This window comes from Cydia amplana, chromosome 10 (genome assembly GCF_948474715.1).
Source record: "Cydia amplana chromosome 10, ilCydAmpl1.1, whole genome shotgun sequence".
NCBI lineage: Eukaryota > Metazoa > Arthropoda > Insecta > Lepidoptera > Tortricidae > Cydia > Cydia amplana.
Window position 1 is genome coordinate 10,476,051 of NC_086078.1, and position 21,181 is coordinate 10,497,231.

General features: G+C 36.0%; 2 protein-coding genes across 2 annotated transcripts in view; one reads left to right on the plus strand and one right to left on the minus strand.

Moving 5' to 3' along the window:
- The window catches only part of LOC134651684 (uncharacterized), a 34,993-nt gene extending 15,952 nt beyond the window's left edge, over window positions 1-19,041 (plus strand). The window contains exons 3-6 of the mRNA XM_063506785.1: window positions 10,377-10,602; window positions 13,182-13,306; window positions 16,896-17,033; window positions 18,868-19,041. Coding sequence (XP_063362855.1) covers window positions 10,377-10,602; window positions 13,182-13,306; window positions 16,896-17,033; window positions 18,868-19,040 — 662 coding nt within the window. The 3' untranslated portion in view covers window position 19,041. The remainder of the gene's footprint in view (window positions 1-10,376; window positions 10,603-13,181; window positions 13,307-16,895; window positions 17,034-18,867) is intronic.
- Window positions 19,042-19,611: 570 nt separating this feature from the next.
- Window positions 19,612-20,768, minus strand: LOC134651815 (replication factor C subunit 3). Its single transcript, XM_063506926.1, has one exon. It carries the CDS (start codon window positions 20,707-20,709, stop codon window positions 19,642-19,644), a length of 1,068 nt encoding a protein of 355 aa, XP_063362996.1. The 5' UTR covers window positions 20,710-20,768; the 3' UTR covers window positions 19,612-19,641.
- Between the last annotated feature and the right edge of the window lie 413 nt (window positions 20,769-21,181).

Here is a 21,181-nt window from a genome sequence, read left to right on the forward strand (position 1 = left end):
ATATGTCGAAATCGAATAAAGTTTGCAATTTCCAAGAAAGCTAAAAAATAGCGTTTGCAATTGACTCGACCAGTAGTGATGTTCAAAGCAATAAATCAGCAAGAAAAGCTTGCATTGAACTTGTTTCGGTAATAATATTTATAAAAATAAAGCAAAGTTTTATACGTTTACAGTAGAAGATGTTTTAAACGAGAGCGTGGGAAAGAAGGGTTGTCTTTGCGAAGTAAGTAATATACAAGTCAAAGCTCACAGCGCCCGCTTTTGTAAAATATAAAGTATAATAAACACGTATTTCACGCTCAACTGTTTTTCTGCACCGGGTCTCCGATTTCATGCTCGAGTTGAAACTAATACCGGATACTATAACCGAAAAGAAATTGGTGTCTTCATCAAAAATTTTCTTCATGTCTTCGCCGAGGAAAAGGGAACGAAAACAATTACTTACGGGATCAACCGATTTCGGGATTACAAAAGAACGGGGGCGCTATTCCGGAAAACAGGAACTGGTTGGTGTGTATATGTAAATTGTACACCCAGTTTGGTTAAAAGGGGGCGCTTTTTCGATGTAAAATGTGAATGAATCAAGCAAAGTGCAAGTGAATCGTAGAATAAAAATAATATCTACACTAACATGATGGTTCAGGCGGAGTATGTCACTTTCTTAGGACGTCACATTCTGAGTTTGTCACTTTCTGAGATCGTCACATTCTGAGTTCGTCACTTTCTGACTTTGTCACTTTCTGAGATCGTCACTTTCTGAGTACGACACTTTCTGAGGACGTCACTTTCTGAGTACGTCACTTTCTGAGAACGCCACTTTCTGAGGACGTCACTTTCTGAGTTCGTCACTTTCTGAGTTCGTCACTTTTTTAGCATAGGTACGATTTAACAGTATAATATACCTGCACGAAAGATGTATACTGCCAGCAACCAGAGTAGCTGTTCGACATACGGTCGCTTTTATATCCTACATACCAATACCAATCTCTGTTTGCCTTACGCCTGACTGGTAGACAATTCCATTTGGCAAAACGTCCTATGTGTCGTGCAATAAAGTGAAAATAGAGAAATAAATAATAATAAAAAACAATCTAATTATGTTTCAATCAGAGTATTTAATTCAGAATAAGTACTTAGAAACTACAAGCACCAAAACATTTAGCCACAGATTGGAGTTAGGCCGGCAACAGCTTCGATTCAATACACATAAATTTTTCGCACAGTAGGAACCATGATTTTATCATTCGCCGCTGTGATTAGCTCGTGAAGGTATCACGGCAAGCTCGCTGACACCAGTAGAAGATCATTCCAACATATTTACATTTAAACGGACTGCCGCTCCTTTCGTGACAACATATTCTTCAGCATACCGCATCTTCTGTCATGTCTCCATAAACTCAAACGTCTTTTTTTCTGATGATAGTGTAAATTTTGGATACCTATCTGCGTATAAAATCAGCATTGCAGTTTTGTTTCAGACAATATTTCTTCTCGTGTCATCTGTGGAGAATAGGCGTCAACGGATTTTTTCTTCAAAGCGTTGCCGAATTTCAGAATATATGTTCAGCCATCAATACTTCTGCGTATGGAGAGATCCATACTCTCATAGTTCTCATGTTCTTTATTTGTTTGTTTTCTTCATATATAGGTTACACGATGAATTTTTAAATTATTATTACATTATACTTTTAGCCTGACAATAAAAATCTAGCATGTCGCCGATTTGACATCGCTGATTTTTTTTCTATTTAAAATGCGAAACTACAAAAAGGTTATATATAAGTAGTTTGTCAAAGGACTGTCTCATTTCAAACATAGACAGAGATAATTATTTATTTTATTATTTTATTTTATTAGATAATCATACTATCTTTGTCTTACTCTAGTACTAGCACCCAATAGAAAAGGATGAGTATATTTTGTATTGTTCTTATTTAATGACAAATTGGTTTGACCAACTATACTTACAGTCCGTTAACTCTCAGAATGAACTTCGTTTTTCGGGTAAAATCGGACGTAATCGCGTAATAGAAAATAGAAAATATATTTTTTAATGTTGATCCTAGCGAAAAAAAGTAGCATTTATTTTATAAGAAATCTCGAATAGATTATTTACGTAAAAGATAATTATTTGCTGTGGGCTACCGTTTACGAGTTATTTGCGAATAACTAAAAAATAACAACCTTAGAATAAATTATACGTGACTTTCCCACTTTAATATATTTTAAAACATTGATCCTAGCGAAAAAGTGTACTGAATCTTTTTTTAGGACATCGTGGTTTGTACCACCTTGTATAGAGTAGTTAATACCACCATAACTAGTAGGTAAGTAAATATTTAAATTCATATTAAAATATGTGACTTTTAAGTATTTACTATATTTACAAATTAAATTTAAAATTATTGTTTTAATTTATTCTTTTATTTTAAAGTAAATTTGAATTAAAACTAGAGATAAAATAAAAAATACAAACTATAAAATATACTTACTTACCTACAAAAAAAATGTGACTGTTATTACCACTCTATATAATTTCAGCCAGAAGTAGTAAATGACGGTGTGACGTTCTGCTTTCAAATTCTGATTCTATTTTATATAGAATATGACAAAAACTCAAATAGCAAATATTAAACATAACGTCATTAAATTAGGGCTTATTTTACGTCGAGACAATAGGTATCCCTAACTTTTTGCGGTAAGTTTAAAACTTTTTGTGAGTAAGTAAGAAAGCAGAACAGCAGTATCACCTTCGCGTGTTACCGCCGATACCCGATGTAAGTATCTTTCTAAAATCCGAAGGTCATTAGAGTTAACAAACTGTAGATAATATGTTGCGCTAGCTTCGACCCGCGACTTCATCTGCGTGGAAATATAATGATGATGATGATGATTTATAAACAATAATTAGGTCCTTCCCCGGGCCTCAAATCGCATCCATACATAATTTTATGTAAATATAAATAGTGAGTTACTGAAATGTTCTGCCGCCAGAGTACAGCACAAAGAGTAGTATAATATACAGCTCAAACCATAGCGTAACTTATATAGACTCTGTACGGAAAGAGAAGAGTCGTGGAATGTATATTGACTATATTGTATAGGGCCCAATACATTCACGACTCTTCTCTTTCCGAACAGTACGGTTACCATCAGACTTATCTTGGTCTAACTCTAAAGTCTCTACGGAAAGAGAAGAGTCGTGAAATGTATGAGAATTTTAGCCTTGGAGAATTAGTAAAGTTTTAGTAAAAAATGCTACCTACTGTGTGAAGTACGTAGAAGTAATGAAAGAACTAAGCAAAATGGTGTTCTGTATGTTTTGGAATAGAGAAGTGAATAAAACTATATTTTATTCAAACAATGATATGATGATATTTTTTTTAAATTCTCTTATGAATGACACCTTTCGACACCGGTATTTGGTCGATCGACTTTTTAAACGAGTGCACTTACTTTTAAATAATATTTGGCGTGACATGACGTAACGTTCAAGGTCACAAGCAGACTCGAAACGTCAGGCCAAAATATTAAAAGTTACTGCAATGTCTCAATTATGCATATTATCGATAGAAACAGAAACATAATAATTGACACTTTACTGCGAATACTTATTTATTGAATCAACCACTTCCTCCCAAAATTCTTCGATGTCCTCTTCTGCGACGCCATTTATTAAATGTCTAGAAACAATATAGCTTTATTATTATGAACACAAGAACAATTTGGCAGGACTAATAGTCATATTTTAGTTCTTTATTTTCCGTAGACACAGCACCACCACTTTTTACACCTGAAAAACCAATTACTTTTAGGGATAGCTCGTGGTGAATTATCGCTTAATTTTTTACACAAACTTTCCCTGGTAATTGAGCGTAGTTTTACCTTTTGTTTTATTAGATCAATCACGTAAGCTAATTGTAAATTGGTGCTCTTCTAGATTTCATACAATACCATCTAATAAATATGTACTTAATAATTAATATGGAAACATAATCCATAGCGACTCTATTCATTCCATATTCGTTCGCTATTCACTTTTGACGTAAGTCATTTGGGTATGTTACAATTACAATTAAAGTCATTGGAATAAAAAGTTTTTACTGTATCGCAGTTCTTTTTGCAATTTTGATACTTAGTGTTTAAAACAGTATGTCGTTAGTGGTTTGAATGTTTTTTTTAGAAGTGAGCGTTATTACCATCAACAGGAGCGTCGTGGAAAAGTATTTTGCTGCCATACTTTTTTGTTTGGCTCTAGACCAAAGAGTAGTATAATATATATATGCTCTAGACGTCCATTTATAAAATGTCATTCATTCTATGTAATGGCGTGGGATGTGTTGATTTGGTTTAATTACTCTTTAACTTATTCTCGTTACTAAAAAGTGTCCCTTGGAATCGAATATATGTATGACATTCTAAGAAATATGATTAAATTTATCGTATAGGTATATAGCATGCTTATCGAATGGTAGGCCAAATTCGGCATGAATATGATTTGAGGCCCGGGGAAGGACATAATTATTATCATCATCATATTTCCACGCAGATGAAGTCGCGGGTCGAAGCTAGCGCACCATATTATCTAATTATAGTTGCAACTATACTCATCCTTTTCTTTTGGGTGCTAGTACTAGAGTAAGACAAAGATAGTATGATTATCTCTGTCTATGTTTGAAATGAGACTGTCCTTTGACAAACTACTTATATATAACCTTTTTGTAGTTTCGCATTTTAAATAGAAAAAAATCAGCGATGTCAAATCGGCGACATGCTAGATTTTTATTGTCAGGCTAAAAGTATAATGTAATAACAATTTAAAAATTCATCGTGTATCCTATATAGGAAGAAAACAAACAAATAAAGAACATGAGAACTATGAGAGTATGGATCACTCCATACGCAGAAGTGATTGATGGCTGAACATATATTCTGAAATTCGGCAACGCTTTGAAGAAAAAATCCATTGACGCCTATTCTCCACAGATGACACGAGAAGAAATATCGTCTGAAACAAAACTGCAATGCTGATTTTATACGCAGATAGGTATCCAAAATTTACACTATCATCAGAAAAAAAGACGTTTGAGTTTATGGAGACATGACAGAAGACGCGGTATGCTGAAGAATATGTTGTCACGAAAGGAGCGGCAGTCCGTTTAAATGTAAATATGTTGGAATGATCTTCTACTCGTGTCAGCGAGCTTGCCGTGATACCTTCACGAGCTAATCACAGCGGCGAATGATAAAATCATGGTTCCTACTGTGCGAAAAATTTATGTGTATTGAATCGAAGCTGTTGCCGGCCTAACTCCAATCTGTGGCTAAATGTTTTGGTGCTTGTAGTTTCTAAGTACTTATTCTGAATTAAATACTCTGATTGAAACATAATTAGATTGTTTTTTATTATTATTTATTTCTCTATTTTCACTTTATTGCACGACACATAGGACGTTTTGCCAAATGGAATTGTCTACCAGTCAGGCGTAAGGCAAACAGAGATTGGTATTGGTATGTAGGATATAAAAGCGACCGTATGTCGAACAGCTACTCTGGTTGCTGGCAGTATACATCTTTCGTGCAGGTTAATTATACTGTTAAATCGTACCTATGCTAAAAAAGTGACGAACTCAGAAAGTGACGAACTCAGAAAGTGACGTCCTCAGAAAGTGGCGTTCTCAGAAAGTGACGTACTCAGAAAGTGACGTCCTCAGAAAGTGTCGTACTCAGAAAGTGACGATCTCAGAAAGTGACAAAGTCAGAAAGTGACGAACTCAGAATGTGACGATCTCAGAAAGTGACAAAGTCAGAAAGTGACAAACTCAGAATGTGACGTCCTAAGAAAGTGACATACTCCGCCTGAACCAACATGATTATTATACCTATAAACACGTAAAATATCAATAGATGTACCGAATTATTAAATGTATACATGAAACGTCGTGAACATCGGCTGCAATTTCAAATTTTCCCGTTTTAGCTCACTGCAAATATTTTACAAAATTTCTTGCGGTTATTTTACATATTAGGCAAAGTCGGAAACTGAGAGCGACGGCCGACGATAGATAGGTGTCTTGCTGGCAGAACGGCAAGTTGTTCTCACTGTGTCGAGTCAGTTTCTTTAAATATATTTTTTACACAAGTTGTGAATTTTCACAACTCAAGCTGCGTACAAGTGAATTATATTTGTCTTTTTAATTATTAAAGTGTGAGGTAGAGAAAGCTAATTATTCCACAATTATGCCTATGTTCAGTGTACTTTTCATATTTGGTGAGATGAATTCGAATTTTCTAGGAATTAGTGATAACATAAGGTGGAGTTCAATAGAAATGGCAAATAATCAGACTTTGTTAGCGTTTAAATTATGTATTAATAATTAACATATTATATATCTTAACTGAAAATGTATATAAATAAACTATTTCAGTACCTACCCTTATAAACTAATTGATAAAATCATGCTTTTCCTTAAAAAGTGCCAGATTACAAAGTAATTAAAGTTTTTTTTATATTAACACAGATTTTATATAATCGTTATTACACATTAATCGAAATTAAAAATTCAATGAGTACTTTAATTTTAAAGTTTTTTCTCTCCATGCCCCATACCCGTGGGACGCCCTATATACCTAGGTACCATTAGGAATAATACTTAATCACAATAAACCTAGGTCGTTAACATTTCACTGCCATTAAAAATGTAAGTACCTACCTACCTACATTTACCAACTTGTTTAAAGGTCAACGACACAGCCAGATCTCGGGTTAGGTACGGAATTTTTAATTTGCTCAAAACACGGCCGCAGCAGGTTTGAAGTCATTTTGTTTTTTTTTTTTAGGAAAAAAGAAATAATTCTCAAGTTTTAATTCGAACTATTTTCCAATTCATTGTGGTTGATATTTAGACTGATCTGTATTCTGTAGTCGTTTTACTGTTTTTTTTTAAATAAAGCCAAACGTGGCTTAAATGTCAGCTTCCTAGTCATTATACTCATTATGTCGTCCTTGATCTTGTTTAACTCATCTGAGTATTGCCATTATTACAGTCTCCATCAGATATTTCGGAGCAGCCAAGGTGCTCAAAAATATCTGAACACGCACCCTAACGCCTCGACAATAGAGGCGTAGGTATTCAGATATTTGTGAGCACCTTGGCCGCTCCGATATATCTGATGGCGACTGTACAATGAATATTGTAAAGCTTGGCTGTCTGAGCGATTACATGCTTACTCGTATCTACTTATGTACTGTGGTCAGGACAGGACCAATGGATGTCAGAGATTATTCTCATCTAACAATACAATTGATTTACATTCGTAGGCACATTTTTGACGAATTACGAGCAAATATTTCGGGTTACTTGGCCGCTACACTACCACAAAATATTACCATGAAAGTGAGTTAGGTACAACAAGCTTTAAATGAGTCTTTAGCGATGAGTACCTAGCAGGCCAATTAAAACGTAGGTACAAGTACATCATCATATTTGAATCTTATTATTTAGTTATCGTGCATTTCAGTCATACTCGACCGTGTATGTAATATTGGCGCGGGCAAGACGCACGATAAGTAGGTAAATAAGATATTTCAAATAACTTTCTGATATCAGTGTAGGTTCGAATTGGCCTAGGTCTAGTGGGTCAGTAAGTAGGTAGGTAGGTACATTACCGCCAATAACATAATGGATTTCAGGGATTTCACAATATTTAGAACACGTATAATGCCTAATATTAGAAATGGGTACAAAAAGATTTACTGGAAATAGGTTTCTCTTAGTTTGGGCTGTCCTTTCATGGTAGGTAATCTTAGCATAGTTTCTTATTTCAGTTAAATTCAATTGAACGGGTTTTTCCACTAGCTACCAGTTAGGTACCACCAAGTTGTTACCAGTGGTATCTACTAGGAATTATTTTTCCAAGTAGTGTCTAGTGGTAAAAGGTGGGACTAAATTCCCAGTAGTTACCACTGGTAAGAACTTGGACCTTCCGTTTTATTTGTAGGTCTACCTCATTTTGTCTCTATCTCCTTCCCTGTCCATACCAACTTACCAACACAATCAACATAGGTACATATAAATTAAGAATCTAAAAATCTACTGCACGATCCCGGCACAAAGTCAAAGATGTCCCTTAAATTTTAAAAACAGCCGACTCCTGTCGGACTTGTTTGTGTCATCTTTAACCTTAAGGCTCCACCTCATGCATTTTTCATTTTGCCCTTCGTCCCTATAGAAAAGAATTTCCTAATAAAACTACGAGACTGCCGAGATGCTGACGAAAATGCCACGAAAGCAATGTTGGTGGAAAAATAGGATGTATAACTTTAACTTAATAGGCAGTTAGTGGAGTTACCAACTTTAATATACTTTAACTTTTGCGCTCTTCTAAGGAAGCTTTGCCACTTTGAAAAGTATTATAACTAAGTTTTATTTTAAATGAGTAAGTAAAACTCATTGTGTCTGCCCGCGCATTTCCATGATGAACTCGGTTAGACTCTATAGCGAAACACAATCTGATAAAGAAACATAATTATCACACAGTACGTAGTTATGTCCAAATCCCTGCTAAAAATATTTAATATCACTCATTAATTTAGCCAAAGTACCATATCTATAGTTACTACTAAAATTAAGAGGAATCTAGCAATGCTCCATAAAAGTAGGTAAGTATCATGTACCACAATATAAACATTAAGTACCTATTTTTTTTTTTTAACTCGTGAGCTCTCACATTAAGAATCTCTTTGCAGTAAATCGTTCCTTCTCGAATCCTTCTAAACGTATTCACTGAGTTTTTTTTTAAATATGCATTCATTTGCATTAGGTAGGTACCGTAGACTCCAGGTCAAACACTTAATAAAACTATAGCTGGTCAACCAAATCTTGACAGTAAAAAAAGGCGCGAAATTCAAATTTTCTATGGGACGATATCCCTTCGCGCCTACATTTTTCAAATTTGCCGCCTTTTTCTACTGTCAAGATCTGGTTGACCAAGTATAGTTAAATTTTCCGACAAAATTTTAACACCGCCATCTGTTTAGTAAAAAAACCTATCTTAAAAAAAAAACTGGTTCACAAGTAATAAATAAAATAGTAAGGAATGGGTAAAACCCTTTGTATAACATTAGGTCTAAAGAATAAATATATATAGGTTTATTACAATCTTATAATTATCATGATCCAGATTTAATACTTAGTTAGCTATCATTAAATTTGTTTTGCGTAACTATTTAGGTACTTGAAGCTAAGTATTCGGAGTAGAGATAAAGCATTGCCATCGCACCTGCGCCCAAATATAAAGTAATGTCAGGGGGGTGTCACTCCGCAGTTTAGGTACATTTGGCCGGCGCGCCCATCGGACAGGCGTATGGCAGTGGGCTGCCGCTCGGCGTGCACGATAGTCGTGTCACGTGGCGCTCGCGCAAAATTGAAAATACACAATGGCTTCGAAACTTACTTCCGTGAGAATCAGACATACTATCTCCGGATAAAAAATGTATGTTTACATAATCAACGTTTGTAATTCCTACATATTTATCTTAAAAATAATAAATCAGTGGGTATAGGTATAAAAACTTGTCAAGTGATAACCCCGTGCAGACACTCACAGTTCGGTCATAAAACTGCGGCGCGCAAAGGAGATTCACGGTTCGTGCGCGGTTATAAGTTTCAATTTTGCTTGCAGACGGCGATATAGGTGTAATTTTATACCTAAATCTGACTTTTGTGAAGGAGTGAATTTTCTGTACGGTAGTACTATTAGTTATTCTGTGGTAATGTTACAGAAAGATGCACACAGGCTCAACAATAGGCTACATGACTAATTTTCATTTATGGTATCAATCGGTCGGGTTTGTTTTTAGGATCAAATGTCTATATGGGACCCATTGCATTAAAGTAAGACAAAAGTCAGAAATTGTAGTCAAAGGCCGACAGTCGCACTTCACTCGCGAAACGCCCTCAACAAAACGATAAGGGAACGTGACGTCAAGGTCTCTGGGAGCCCAACAACAAAACAAGAAAATTGCGTTTTTGTCGGTGAAATATTGCGTTTATGTATATAGTTGCTATACAATATTTTTTTGGATAAAATGTAAGGGATCGAATACACTTACTTTTATTGTTTTTGGAAGTTAAAAAAAAACTTTATTTTTTGAAACTTTCAGGTCCTGTATTTTTGTAATTTTTCAATATTTTATTTTAATATCCACATTATTGTGATAAATTGCTCGTTTGCTATATATTTTACTAGATTTTGTTATAAAATTCAACATGTGTCATCATCCCTATTAACATTTATTGTACATACCTACATATTTATTTGCGTTGCATAACGCAATAATTGTTAATTTGTAAAAATATGCGTTGTATTTCCAGTCAATCCCCTGCCGTTTCCGGCCTGCAAAGCGAACGACATCGACTGCCTCCGCCGCGGCTTCAGAACTTTCTTCTTTCTGATGGAATCTGGCCATATGGGTATGCGCCCGATCGACCCGGCCGTAGTGAACAGTGTGGCCGTGACCTTGCCAGAGCAGCACGTGTCATTCCTGCTAAGGAGGGTCAACGTTACCGGAGCTAAGTGGACGAAGCTCGCAGAACGAAGGTAGGCAAAACACAATTATAGGAATTATTATATTTATCTGAATTAAAATTTTAATCGAACTGTTATTACATTTGAGGTCAGTAATGGACGTTATGGACGCGACACAAATGTGAAATGAGAATGAGGCAGCGTTCAAACCTCGACCTCGACGAAGGATGTCCGATGCATCCAATGTTGGTACATATCGTACATGCATAATGTCATTGTAAGTAGGTAGGTACAAAACATTTATTTTTCTACTCGTCGACTGCAATGCTTGAATTAAGACTTCGTATACCAAAGTGAAATCGCATACTTTTTTCACTATGGGACCCCAACTCAACTATAATATTCATTTCGATACAGTTTAGTCAACTATAATGAAATTGACCAATCGAAAGCGCGGAGCAAGTACCAGGGCCTCATGAGTTACGAGAAGGTGTCGTTGACCAACCGGCCGGAGGCGCGGGGCGCGGGGTCGGGTCGCGTAAGAGTATGAATGTATCGCGGCTGCTCGCGCATCTTAGCTGTATACTTTTGTTTTTTTTACCTACATATATGATTCTTCTACTAGTTTTAAGTATTTTTACAGTACATATGGGGCTACTTTTCCGCACTAGTGCGTAAAATAGCACTTTTCGTGCGTATGTCGAAACTTTAAAGTGCCATATGTACTGTAAAACGTTGTTCGATACACGTGCGAATAGGTAATTCGCACTTGTATCGAAAATACCTATTTTTGTTGACTCGAAGAAAAAGTATTGTATACAATAGTGATATAATCAAGCTTTTCAATCTCGTACCTTACTTAGGCAACTCAGCAAGCTTCGTTGCCTAAACACGGTACTCGACTGAAAAGCTCTCCATTATATCACGATTGTATAAAATACTATTTTACTATACAGTGTAACCCCTGTCCGCAACTATTACATGAAGACGAAGAAGGCGATGGTTAAATTATGTAAGAAAATTAAATAATAAAGTTACGAGTAGGTAACACGAATAGCACAAGAAAGTAAGCAGCAACATAGGTAACGTACATATTCTAAGTTCTCATTGAAAGTTCTGCACTTACCGATCACGTAATAAAAAAATAACCCTTTTTCTTATTTTTGACGAAAGTTTTATTCATTATTGAGGCAAGGTTGAATTGCAACTCTTAATAGGTATACTTACTCCGAGATTCACGGAGATTCTAAGAACTTTCAGTTTTGCTACTTACCTAAGTCAATCTCTTAATATTTAATGTGATCGGAAGAGTAGTTTTGAGTTTTCAAATCGCCTACGTTTTCCTAGTTAAGAAGTTCCGCGAAGTTTTTAATGAAACATGAAAATATTTTTCTGCTTTCTCGAAAGAAAAGTGATGTTTACACGGCAGGTTTAATTTTTGCAGAGGTTTATTTATCATTAGTCTTCTGAAGCTTCTCAGAACGACACAAAGGATAAGGATAGCAAGTCACGGACTGCGGACTATACAGAAGGAAGGAAAAATTAACTACTTATTTGATGTATTAGTTTTGTCAAAGAACCGGGTTACTTAGAAAAATAAGCTGATGGGTTTGAGCCCTTACGTTACAATCCTGTACAACGAACGAAAAAAGAAGTTAAATTTGTAACTATAGTTACAAATGACACTTTTTAGTTTTTCGAACTTATAGTACAAAGATATGCAATCAGTTTTTATATACTTAAAGACTTTAAAAGTAGGCGGGACTTCAAAAAAGTTATTTTTTCCAGCCTTAATCCCGTAGGTTAGGCTTAGGTATAGAACCTACGGGATTAAGGCTGAAAAAAATAACTTTTTTTATGTACGCGACAGTGAATAATATTTTAATTGGAGCGTACCTACCTAATTTCTGGTTGTGGCCACCTTGAACAGGCTCCTGAAGTTTTTGGAAGTATAGAAATTATAGGCAATATATATTAGGCATAGGATTTAAATTTTTGTAAACCAATCAACCAAAAGACAATTTTATTGCAAATCTCCGTAGGTATAACCAAGGCATGCATTTAAGGATTAGAATGGTAAGAAAGAAAAACCGGCCAAGTGCGAGTCGGACTCGCGCACGGAGGGTTCCGCACCATCAACAAAAAATAGAGCAAAACAAGCAAAAAAACCCATCCAAGTACCTACTGACCCCGCCCGACGTTGCTTAACTTTGGTCAAAAATCACGTTTGTTGTATGGGAGCCCCACTTAAATCTTTATTTTATTCTGTTTTTAGTATTTGTTGTTATAGCGGCAATAGAAATACATCATCTGTGAAAATTTCAACTGTCTAGCTATCACGGTTCGTGAGATACAGCCTGGTGACAGACGGACGGACGGACAGCGGAGTCTTAGTAATAGGGTCCCGTTTTTACCCTTTGGGTACGGAACCCTAAAAATTACGGCCTAATGGTTGAAAAGAGAAGTTATAGGAAAATTGTTATCAACTCTCTGCCCACGACTTCGTTAGCGAAGATTTTTTCCTTAGAACTGCAACATTTCTTACTGCAATAGTAGTCGCAGCTGAACGAAGAAATTAAGTTAATATTTGAACATAGAAGCTTTTGAAATATATTTGGGTGGTTTTACAGTACGAGTATTTTTTTTTTCAGGTTTCACGTGCACGGGGGTAAAAGTGGGGCCATATTCAACAGCGACCTTCATGTTGGAGCCGAGATAATCATGAAAGTTGCAGATAGGGTGGATCCATATACATCCTACATAACTATGGACATACGTAAGAAATCGCCTTATTACCTACCGTATGTTAATTTATTTATTTTATTTAGAAATTTAAATCAGGCAACAAGGCCCATAATAAAAATAACTTAGTAGTAGTAATGTAGAACCAGCCTTATGAACCAATTTTGCATGTATTAGGCAATTAGGCCTTAAAATTTATAGCTTTATTTCATTTTTTAGTTTAATTTTACTTCATTATTTTGTTAGTAGATTTGCATAGTGTAATATTTCCTCAGTCATCCGTTGACCACGAACGCTGTCAAGGGTTCGAAACGTCGGGATGTAGTATAAATTCAATATACTTACGCGATATACTTAGTTTTATTTCATGAGTAACTATCACGGTAATCGAAGACAATATTATTACAAATCAAATCCAAATGAACGCATATTTATCATTCAAAATTATAATTTAAAAGTCAATTTTACCAGCCAAGATGAGAAAACAACTCAAAATTTGCATAAAACTTACTTTGCCACTCTTGTGGAGAAAATGCAAACTTCTCATCATGCAAACTTTTTGAAGAATCAAAAGAGCCTTTGCGAGCTGGAGTGATGAAAAATCTCCACTTAAGCCCCTCTTGTATGTATATTAGTATGATATTAGTGTACAGTTTACAAAACACATTAAAATAAATTACCTGACACTGAAAACTATTAATGGAGACTGTGAAGATAGGTACCTAACTCGAATATATACTTGGTCAACCAGATCTTGACAGTAGAAAAAGGCGGCAAATTTGAAAAATGTAGGCGCGAAGGGATATCGTCCCATAGAAAATTTGAATTTCGCGCCTTTTTTTACTGGCAAGATTTGGTTGACCAGCTATAATTAATCTGCAAACCTTTAGAAAAAACAATAATGGAAAGTTTATTCTAATAATTACCTACCTATAACATGACAAAGGGGCATTAAAACAAGTTAGTTGTAGTAGGTACCTAACAACTTAGGAACTTTCCTACACTATTCGCAGGCATCGTGCATTGTACGTGATTTGTAACAGCAACAGACATAGGTAATTATTATACCTAGTTTGAAGTTTCTAACAATAGAGTGAAGGTTGTTAGTATATGACGCTTGATTGGCGTTTGGTAATTTATCGATAGACTTATATAAGAGAGCAGTAACTAATAAGGCTAGGAATCTTCATACGAATGTCTTATATCATTGTTTATTGGTTTGTTGTACACGATGGTGTGACATTAGCGAGGTTTTAAACAGTTCAGTTTTGTACACATTTGACCTCTTCTTAACACAACAATTTAATTCCTCAATTCAATTTTAAATTTATACTCTTGGAGCGCGCACTGTATGGTACATATTATGGTTGTTTTAAACCCTAGGTTAGGTACGTGAAATTCTGCCTTCGGCTTTCGCGGATTTTAATCCTTTTCACGGCTACGGAACCAATTTTGATGAAATATGACATGTAGAAAGCGTAAGCCTTAAGGCCAGTGGACAGTAATCCGTAGTGAGTTCTGGGACTAAAAACCCACACGTAACAATGGTTTTCATGATGTCAGATCCGATAGCAGATGTCGGATGGCCTTTGAACAACAAAATATAAATAATATGCATAAAAAAAACATAAAAAGGCACTTTTTTGCTTTATTTTAGTCGTATCCGACTTCCGTTATCGGGTCGGACGATGTGAAAACGCTCTAAGCCGCGGATATGCAGTTAATATAAAATACCTATTAGATGGTCCCAAGACCTTGCTTAGGTACCTACTATAGCGCTAATTTACTAAATATAATACGACTTTACCTACATAGACATAAACATTCTTTATTATTTATTTGTCTTTGATAACTCCGTTCGAACTGTTGAAGATTTCACCGCAGTTGAGTAAGTTAACAAATCAATAATGGCATCCCAGTTTCTACGATGAATAGAATTGCTGTAAGACTTCTGAACAATAAATGATCTTGGTGAAGTTGGTGACATTGTGCATGTGGCATACAAATACTAGAGCCTGCAGAATACCTACTGGCACGATTCATAGTAGGTACCTACAGCAAAGAGTATTAGTATAGGTAGGTACACAGTCACATGCACTAATACCATACAAGACGAAGTGCACAAACATACTTATTGCTTATAGGTACCTACTCGTATGGCTCGGTAGTCGTGTGACACGCGTACCTACATAGGTACTTATTTCTGAAGTTCTAAATACAGATTTATAGAAATTTCCATTTTCATTTAACTTTGCAATTTACACGTGTCAAAAAAACATTAAATAATTAACAAAAATGACCACATTCATATATATATATGTATAATAAAAAAGGTCGATGTAACGACCTTTTTTTTTAATGAGGAATTTTTTGTTTGCGTTACGGACGCGATAGGGATGGAGACATAAATTTGCATAACAAAAGCGAAGGTTTAGATCTCTACTAAAATCTACTAAAAATATATAAAATAGAGTACTTACTTCTAAGTCCTCTTTTTTAGCACTCGAAGAGTTAAAACATAACCTTCAGCAGCAGAAACATTAGTACAAACCACACAAACAAAAGCACGACTACTGTAGGTATTATGTAGCTACCTATATGTAAGTATGTACCTATGTACCTACCTATTTACAAAATCAGATTCTTTTTTTTCTTTCAAGGAACCGGCGTCACCACGTGGCCAAGAGTCCTACCGTCACCACGTGGCCATTGAAAGTCCTAATCCCAACGTTGAGTTGAGATTCGAGAAAATAACCCTAAAAATCCAATTCATTTTTACAACGCAGATTACGTAGGTATTCGTTTAATATTGCCATATTGGCTTACCCAGAAGGGCTTAAAAGGCGTACTGTCCGCCGCAGTATAAAGTCTTTTTTTACAACAGAACATTTCGTTTAATAAAAGGGATCTGTTTTAATCTCAGGAGCTCGGAATTCGGAACGTAACTAGGCTTAGCAGACTTTTATTTCAACGCTTGGCGAACCTGTAGATATAGGTACCTACACACGGTCCGCTAACTGTTGGATTATTTCGAGGGCTATATTGAATAAAACAAAAAAAAAAGTAAGAAAGGTGGTCATAAGGTTTCCATAGGTACAAAAAAGTGAGTTCTGTGACGGTCCATATAAAAAAATGTATGTGAAAATGCGTCCCTATACTGTTTTTTTTCTTATATAATAGTCCTCGTGATTCCGGTTCGATATTAACCCAAAATTTGTGTCAAATACTGCTGCAGTAATGTCGGTAGCATTACCGTTGCAGAATTGCAGCGCGACAACACTGCCGACTGCATTACTGCCGCCAAATTCAATTTCGATATTGCTGCCCGGATTTTTGCCAGCAATACTGGGGTATAGGTAGTAATAGTACCTTTACTTAAAGCGAGCACAGTGTATCTGTCAATTTCCTTGATAAAATAAGTGATGATTGAATATCATAACCGCGGCAGTAATGTGGCGCCGAACATCGCCCATTTTATCAAGGAAATTGACAGATACAGCTTCTGTATCAACGCCGCCGCACTAATGTCGCCATAGGAATGTTAGGTATTAAGACTAAAAACAGTTCTTGTATCCCCTTAACGCTATTTTAGTTTTACACATTCAATTATTTATGTATTACAGAGGAGGTAGAAAGCAACATCACCTACACCTGGGCTGGCACTAACGTGAACAATGAAGACTACATCCTAATCGGGCCGGAGCGAATCGCAGTGAGGAATCGACGCACGCCTACGTATTTCCTACAGCCGATTAACAACAGTAAAGACCATCTTTTTCTCAATACGACATCACGACGATACGACTTATCAGGGATCATATATCAATAAGTATCATATAATAGAGATTGTAAAGTACCTATGCCGAGGAATTGAATGTATGAGGAAACGTAGGTATGAGATGTTACTTATGTGCTTATGCCTACTGCATACATTCTCCTTTTATAGATGTACTTTCATCAAACGGCATACAATATCATACATTTTGGTTCCCGCTTAACATACCTACATGACACACACTCACAGCCACAGCTGTGACGAATAAAGCGTGTCGTTAAGGGCCACCCCACATCTAGCGTCTTTCGAGCGTCGGCGTCTGGTCAGCGCTATGGAAAATGACGTTGCGTCGACGTTCGGCCATAGAGTTGTAGACGCCGACGCTCGAAAGACGCTAGATGTGGGGTGGCCCTAATGTGGGTGACCCTGGACGGCCACGATAAAGTGCAAAAGCGTCCGATCCCAAAATATGTTTTCCCAAAGTGGGGGCCGCAGGGCCTTTTAAAAGGCTCTGCTTAGCCGAAACTTCAGCTTAACCCTCGACCACAAAACACGCCCCAACGCCGACCGCCCGCCATACATTCAGCCCTCGGGTAAAGGCGACATTCATATGACAACTGCATGCAGCGTTGCAGCGGCGGGTATACTTAATGGGACTAATGACTAATAGGGTATCACTGTAAATTTTGTTGACGCTCTGAACACACAGTGTAGGTACACATAATAATCCTATACAGCAGTCCCTTTGAAATAGGACAATATGATAGGTTTAGGTAATTTAAAATTGTCTTAGTTGCCTTTGATACAAGTGTGAGCTAATCATATAATACCTAAATACAAGGTTTTGTTTACGTTGGTAACTACCTATTTCAAGACTGACGTAAGTTGCCAGTTGAAATGCTCAGCTGACCTCATTATGTATAATATGCAAATAATAACATTAAGATATTGATATTTATAATAAATATTCCCTGAAAATCACCGATAAGGATTCTACAGACCTTGCAACAAATGACATGCGATTTTAGATAATTGCTGACTAAGTAGAAGCAACTACTTAATTCAATCGATCGATCAAATTAGATAGGTAAACAAGGAAATGACATATTTTGCAGTATCTAAGCAGTTAGCAGACCAACGGTCAATAGATAATTATGTAATTACTTGTCTTAATTCACCACACGAGATATTTATGTTTATTCTAGGCTAGATTGGCCTGGTGACCCCAGCAAAGTCTAATGTGCAGTGACACCTATGAACTAAATAGATTGTGAAGGGTCAAGTAACATGTGTGGGACACCCTAGGACAAGCGTATATATGCTACGGTAACCGCTTACCATTAGGCGGACTGTACCTGATACCAAAAATTGTTTGATGTTAAAGGAAGCCTCTGATACCAAAAAATCGATTAATGATAATTTAAATAAATAAAATTTTAAATAAAATAGAAAATTAAATATGTCACTAAAATGGGCATTACATAGCAATTTTAAAACTACTGTGCAACACTACTTGAAACAAATATATCCACACATACATTCAATTATTTAAATAAAATAAAATAAAAAATATTTATTTCAGATTTTAAAATCCATATTGTCCATATTTATTTATTTCGAATCTTATAGATCCATATAGTGTGTGTATATTATGTAGGTGAACTTAGAACTAGAACCCTTGAAATTTTGATTTGATTGAAATTTACCCAAATTATAGAGGAGACTTAAGCTTAAATTGTCTTACTTAGACATTAAGGTTGATATTTGAATGGGAAATTTTGATGGTTTTAAAGAATTTTAATGAGACCTGTTAATTACAGACTTCCTGGACGTGAACATGATTGAGGCTGGTCTCCAGGCGAAGACCTCAATACTGGACCATTTCTCCAATGAGATCGTCACAGCAATCATGCATGCTGTGGTGGATAACTTCAGGCTCTTTGCAAGGAAGATACCAGTCAAATATTATTACCAGTACAGTTCTTTCATTTAGTCATAACATAACTAGCCAACAAACCATAGCTTTGTAGATAGTGTCAATTCATGCCTTGGGACATCTGTTCTGTTGTTTAACCTTTTGGACGCCAATTACCGATATATCCGCACCGTAGGTTCAACGCCAAAGACCGATTAATCGGTCACAGACCAACATAGGCCTACGTGCATATCCATAAAGTTCAATTTCAGTTTTGACACTTAGGTGACGTGGCGTCAGCTAGCGTGACAGCTTTTGTGTTTGACACAGCGTCGAAAAGGTTAAGGAAACATGGACGAAGACTTCAATATATTTTTAACGCAAAAGCGCAAAACATTAATACTTATCACATTTAGACACTTCTAAAAAAGAAGATGCTTTGGTTACTTTCAGCAAAACTATGGCTATTGGTAAGTATCATTAATTAAATTCCTAAGTGACATAGAAAATAATGAACAGGTTCTTATATTCTTAATTATTGTATTAAATTCAGTTTCGTTACTAAATCCAGACAGATTTTTCTAATGTGAGAGCAATTACAAACAAAAAGAATTTTTTGTTAAAAATGTATTTAGATGAATTTTACAAAAATAAAGAACTGTTTGTGCCAAGCTGCTGTTTAAAACATATCTCCCATAGATTCCTCAACAAACCTTTTATAAATTGCCATAAATTTAGCAACAAAAGCCTCCAAGTGAAATATTGGTTTGTTACCGAGACGCATCCTATGTTCAAACTTGGCTGCATGACTTGCTACTTGACACTTCATCGCCATATCACAATTCCGAACCAATTCCTTTAAAAGTCCACCAAAAATCATGTCTGGTGGCACACCGTGTATTATTAATTCATACAACTTCTGGCGCACCTCTCCTAACTTCTTTGGAGACTGTTCGGACAGAATCATAGATGCCGTTTCTCTTATAAACACTTGCCAGTCAGGTTCGGGAACTTTTTGATCGGCAGTGAATGGGTATTGTTGAACTTTACAGGCTTCACACATTAGCAGAGCCCTTCGGATATTCCTATCAGCTGCTTTGGCAATACGTAAACCAAGCTCCGATGGCAGATTCAAGCCCTCTTTCTTGCAGACATTGTATAACACTGAAGCAATCTCTTTCTCTGTAGGTGCAGGAACCCGAATAGTCAAACATCGGGACCTAATAGCGGATATCACGCGCGAAATGGAGTTCGCTATCAAAATAAGGCGGCAAGTGGACACGTATTTCTCCATTGTTCGGCGCAAGGCATGCTGAGCATCCTTGGTAAGATCATCGACTTCGTTTAAGATGACAACTTTGAATTCTCTTTGTCCAGAAGAATCTATCTGATGAGTTTGTGCAACATTCTTGACCAAGTCCATAATTACGACTCTGTCATAAATTCCGACGTCTGTTGGGTTAACTTCGATATGGTAATTGCTACTCACAGTCATTATTTCAAGCTTCTTATTAGATGGAGTAGTAAAAGTCATGGTTTCTTGCCTTAACCTCTCCACTCCTGAACCGTACAGCTCCCGCAATAAGCACATGATTCGCGTCTTTTTACCAGCTCCAGAAGGGCCATATACAAGTAAATGTGGGAAATCGCTTTGTTGAACTAGATTTTTTAAGCGAACGGCTTGGTCTTTGTGAAAATCTAGTTTCGTCAAATCTCTTGGACGATATTTGTCCACCCACAAACTCATTGTGTTAGGCAGAAAGCTAAGTAGTGTAGCTTAAAATACTGAGTACAATTTGTTTAATTGATATTAATAAAAACCGGCTAACTAATATTTTCATCAACTGAATTTCGTAAACGTCAGTTTGTTGTGAGTTGTCAAAAAACATGCATATAACTTTGATTTGACAAGTTTGGCAATCATTTTGGCGCGATGAGTTCTTTAGACTATGGTTTATTTAAGGAAGAAATACACACGGTGATTTAATCAACATATGGTTGATCAAACCAAATTGTCGGTAAATAATAACAAAAAAAAAACTATACTCATCCTTTTCTTTTGGGTCCTAATACTAGTGTAAGACAAAGACAGTATGATTATCTCTGTCTATGTTTGAAATGAGACAGTCCTTTGACAAACTATACATAATAATTATAGTTTGTGAAAGGACTGTCTTCTTCTTGTTACTGACTGACAAATTGGTTTGGCCAGCTATATA

What these genes read in the sequence shown, in the direction of transcription:
- LOC134651815 (XM_063506926.1), bottom strand. Translation starts at nt 20,709, where the DNA reads ATGAGTTTGTGGGTGGACAAATATCGTCCAAGAGATTTGACGAAACTA.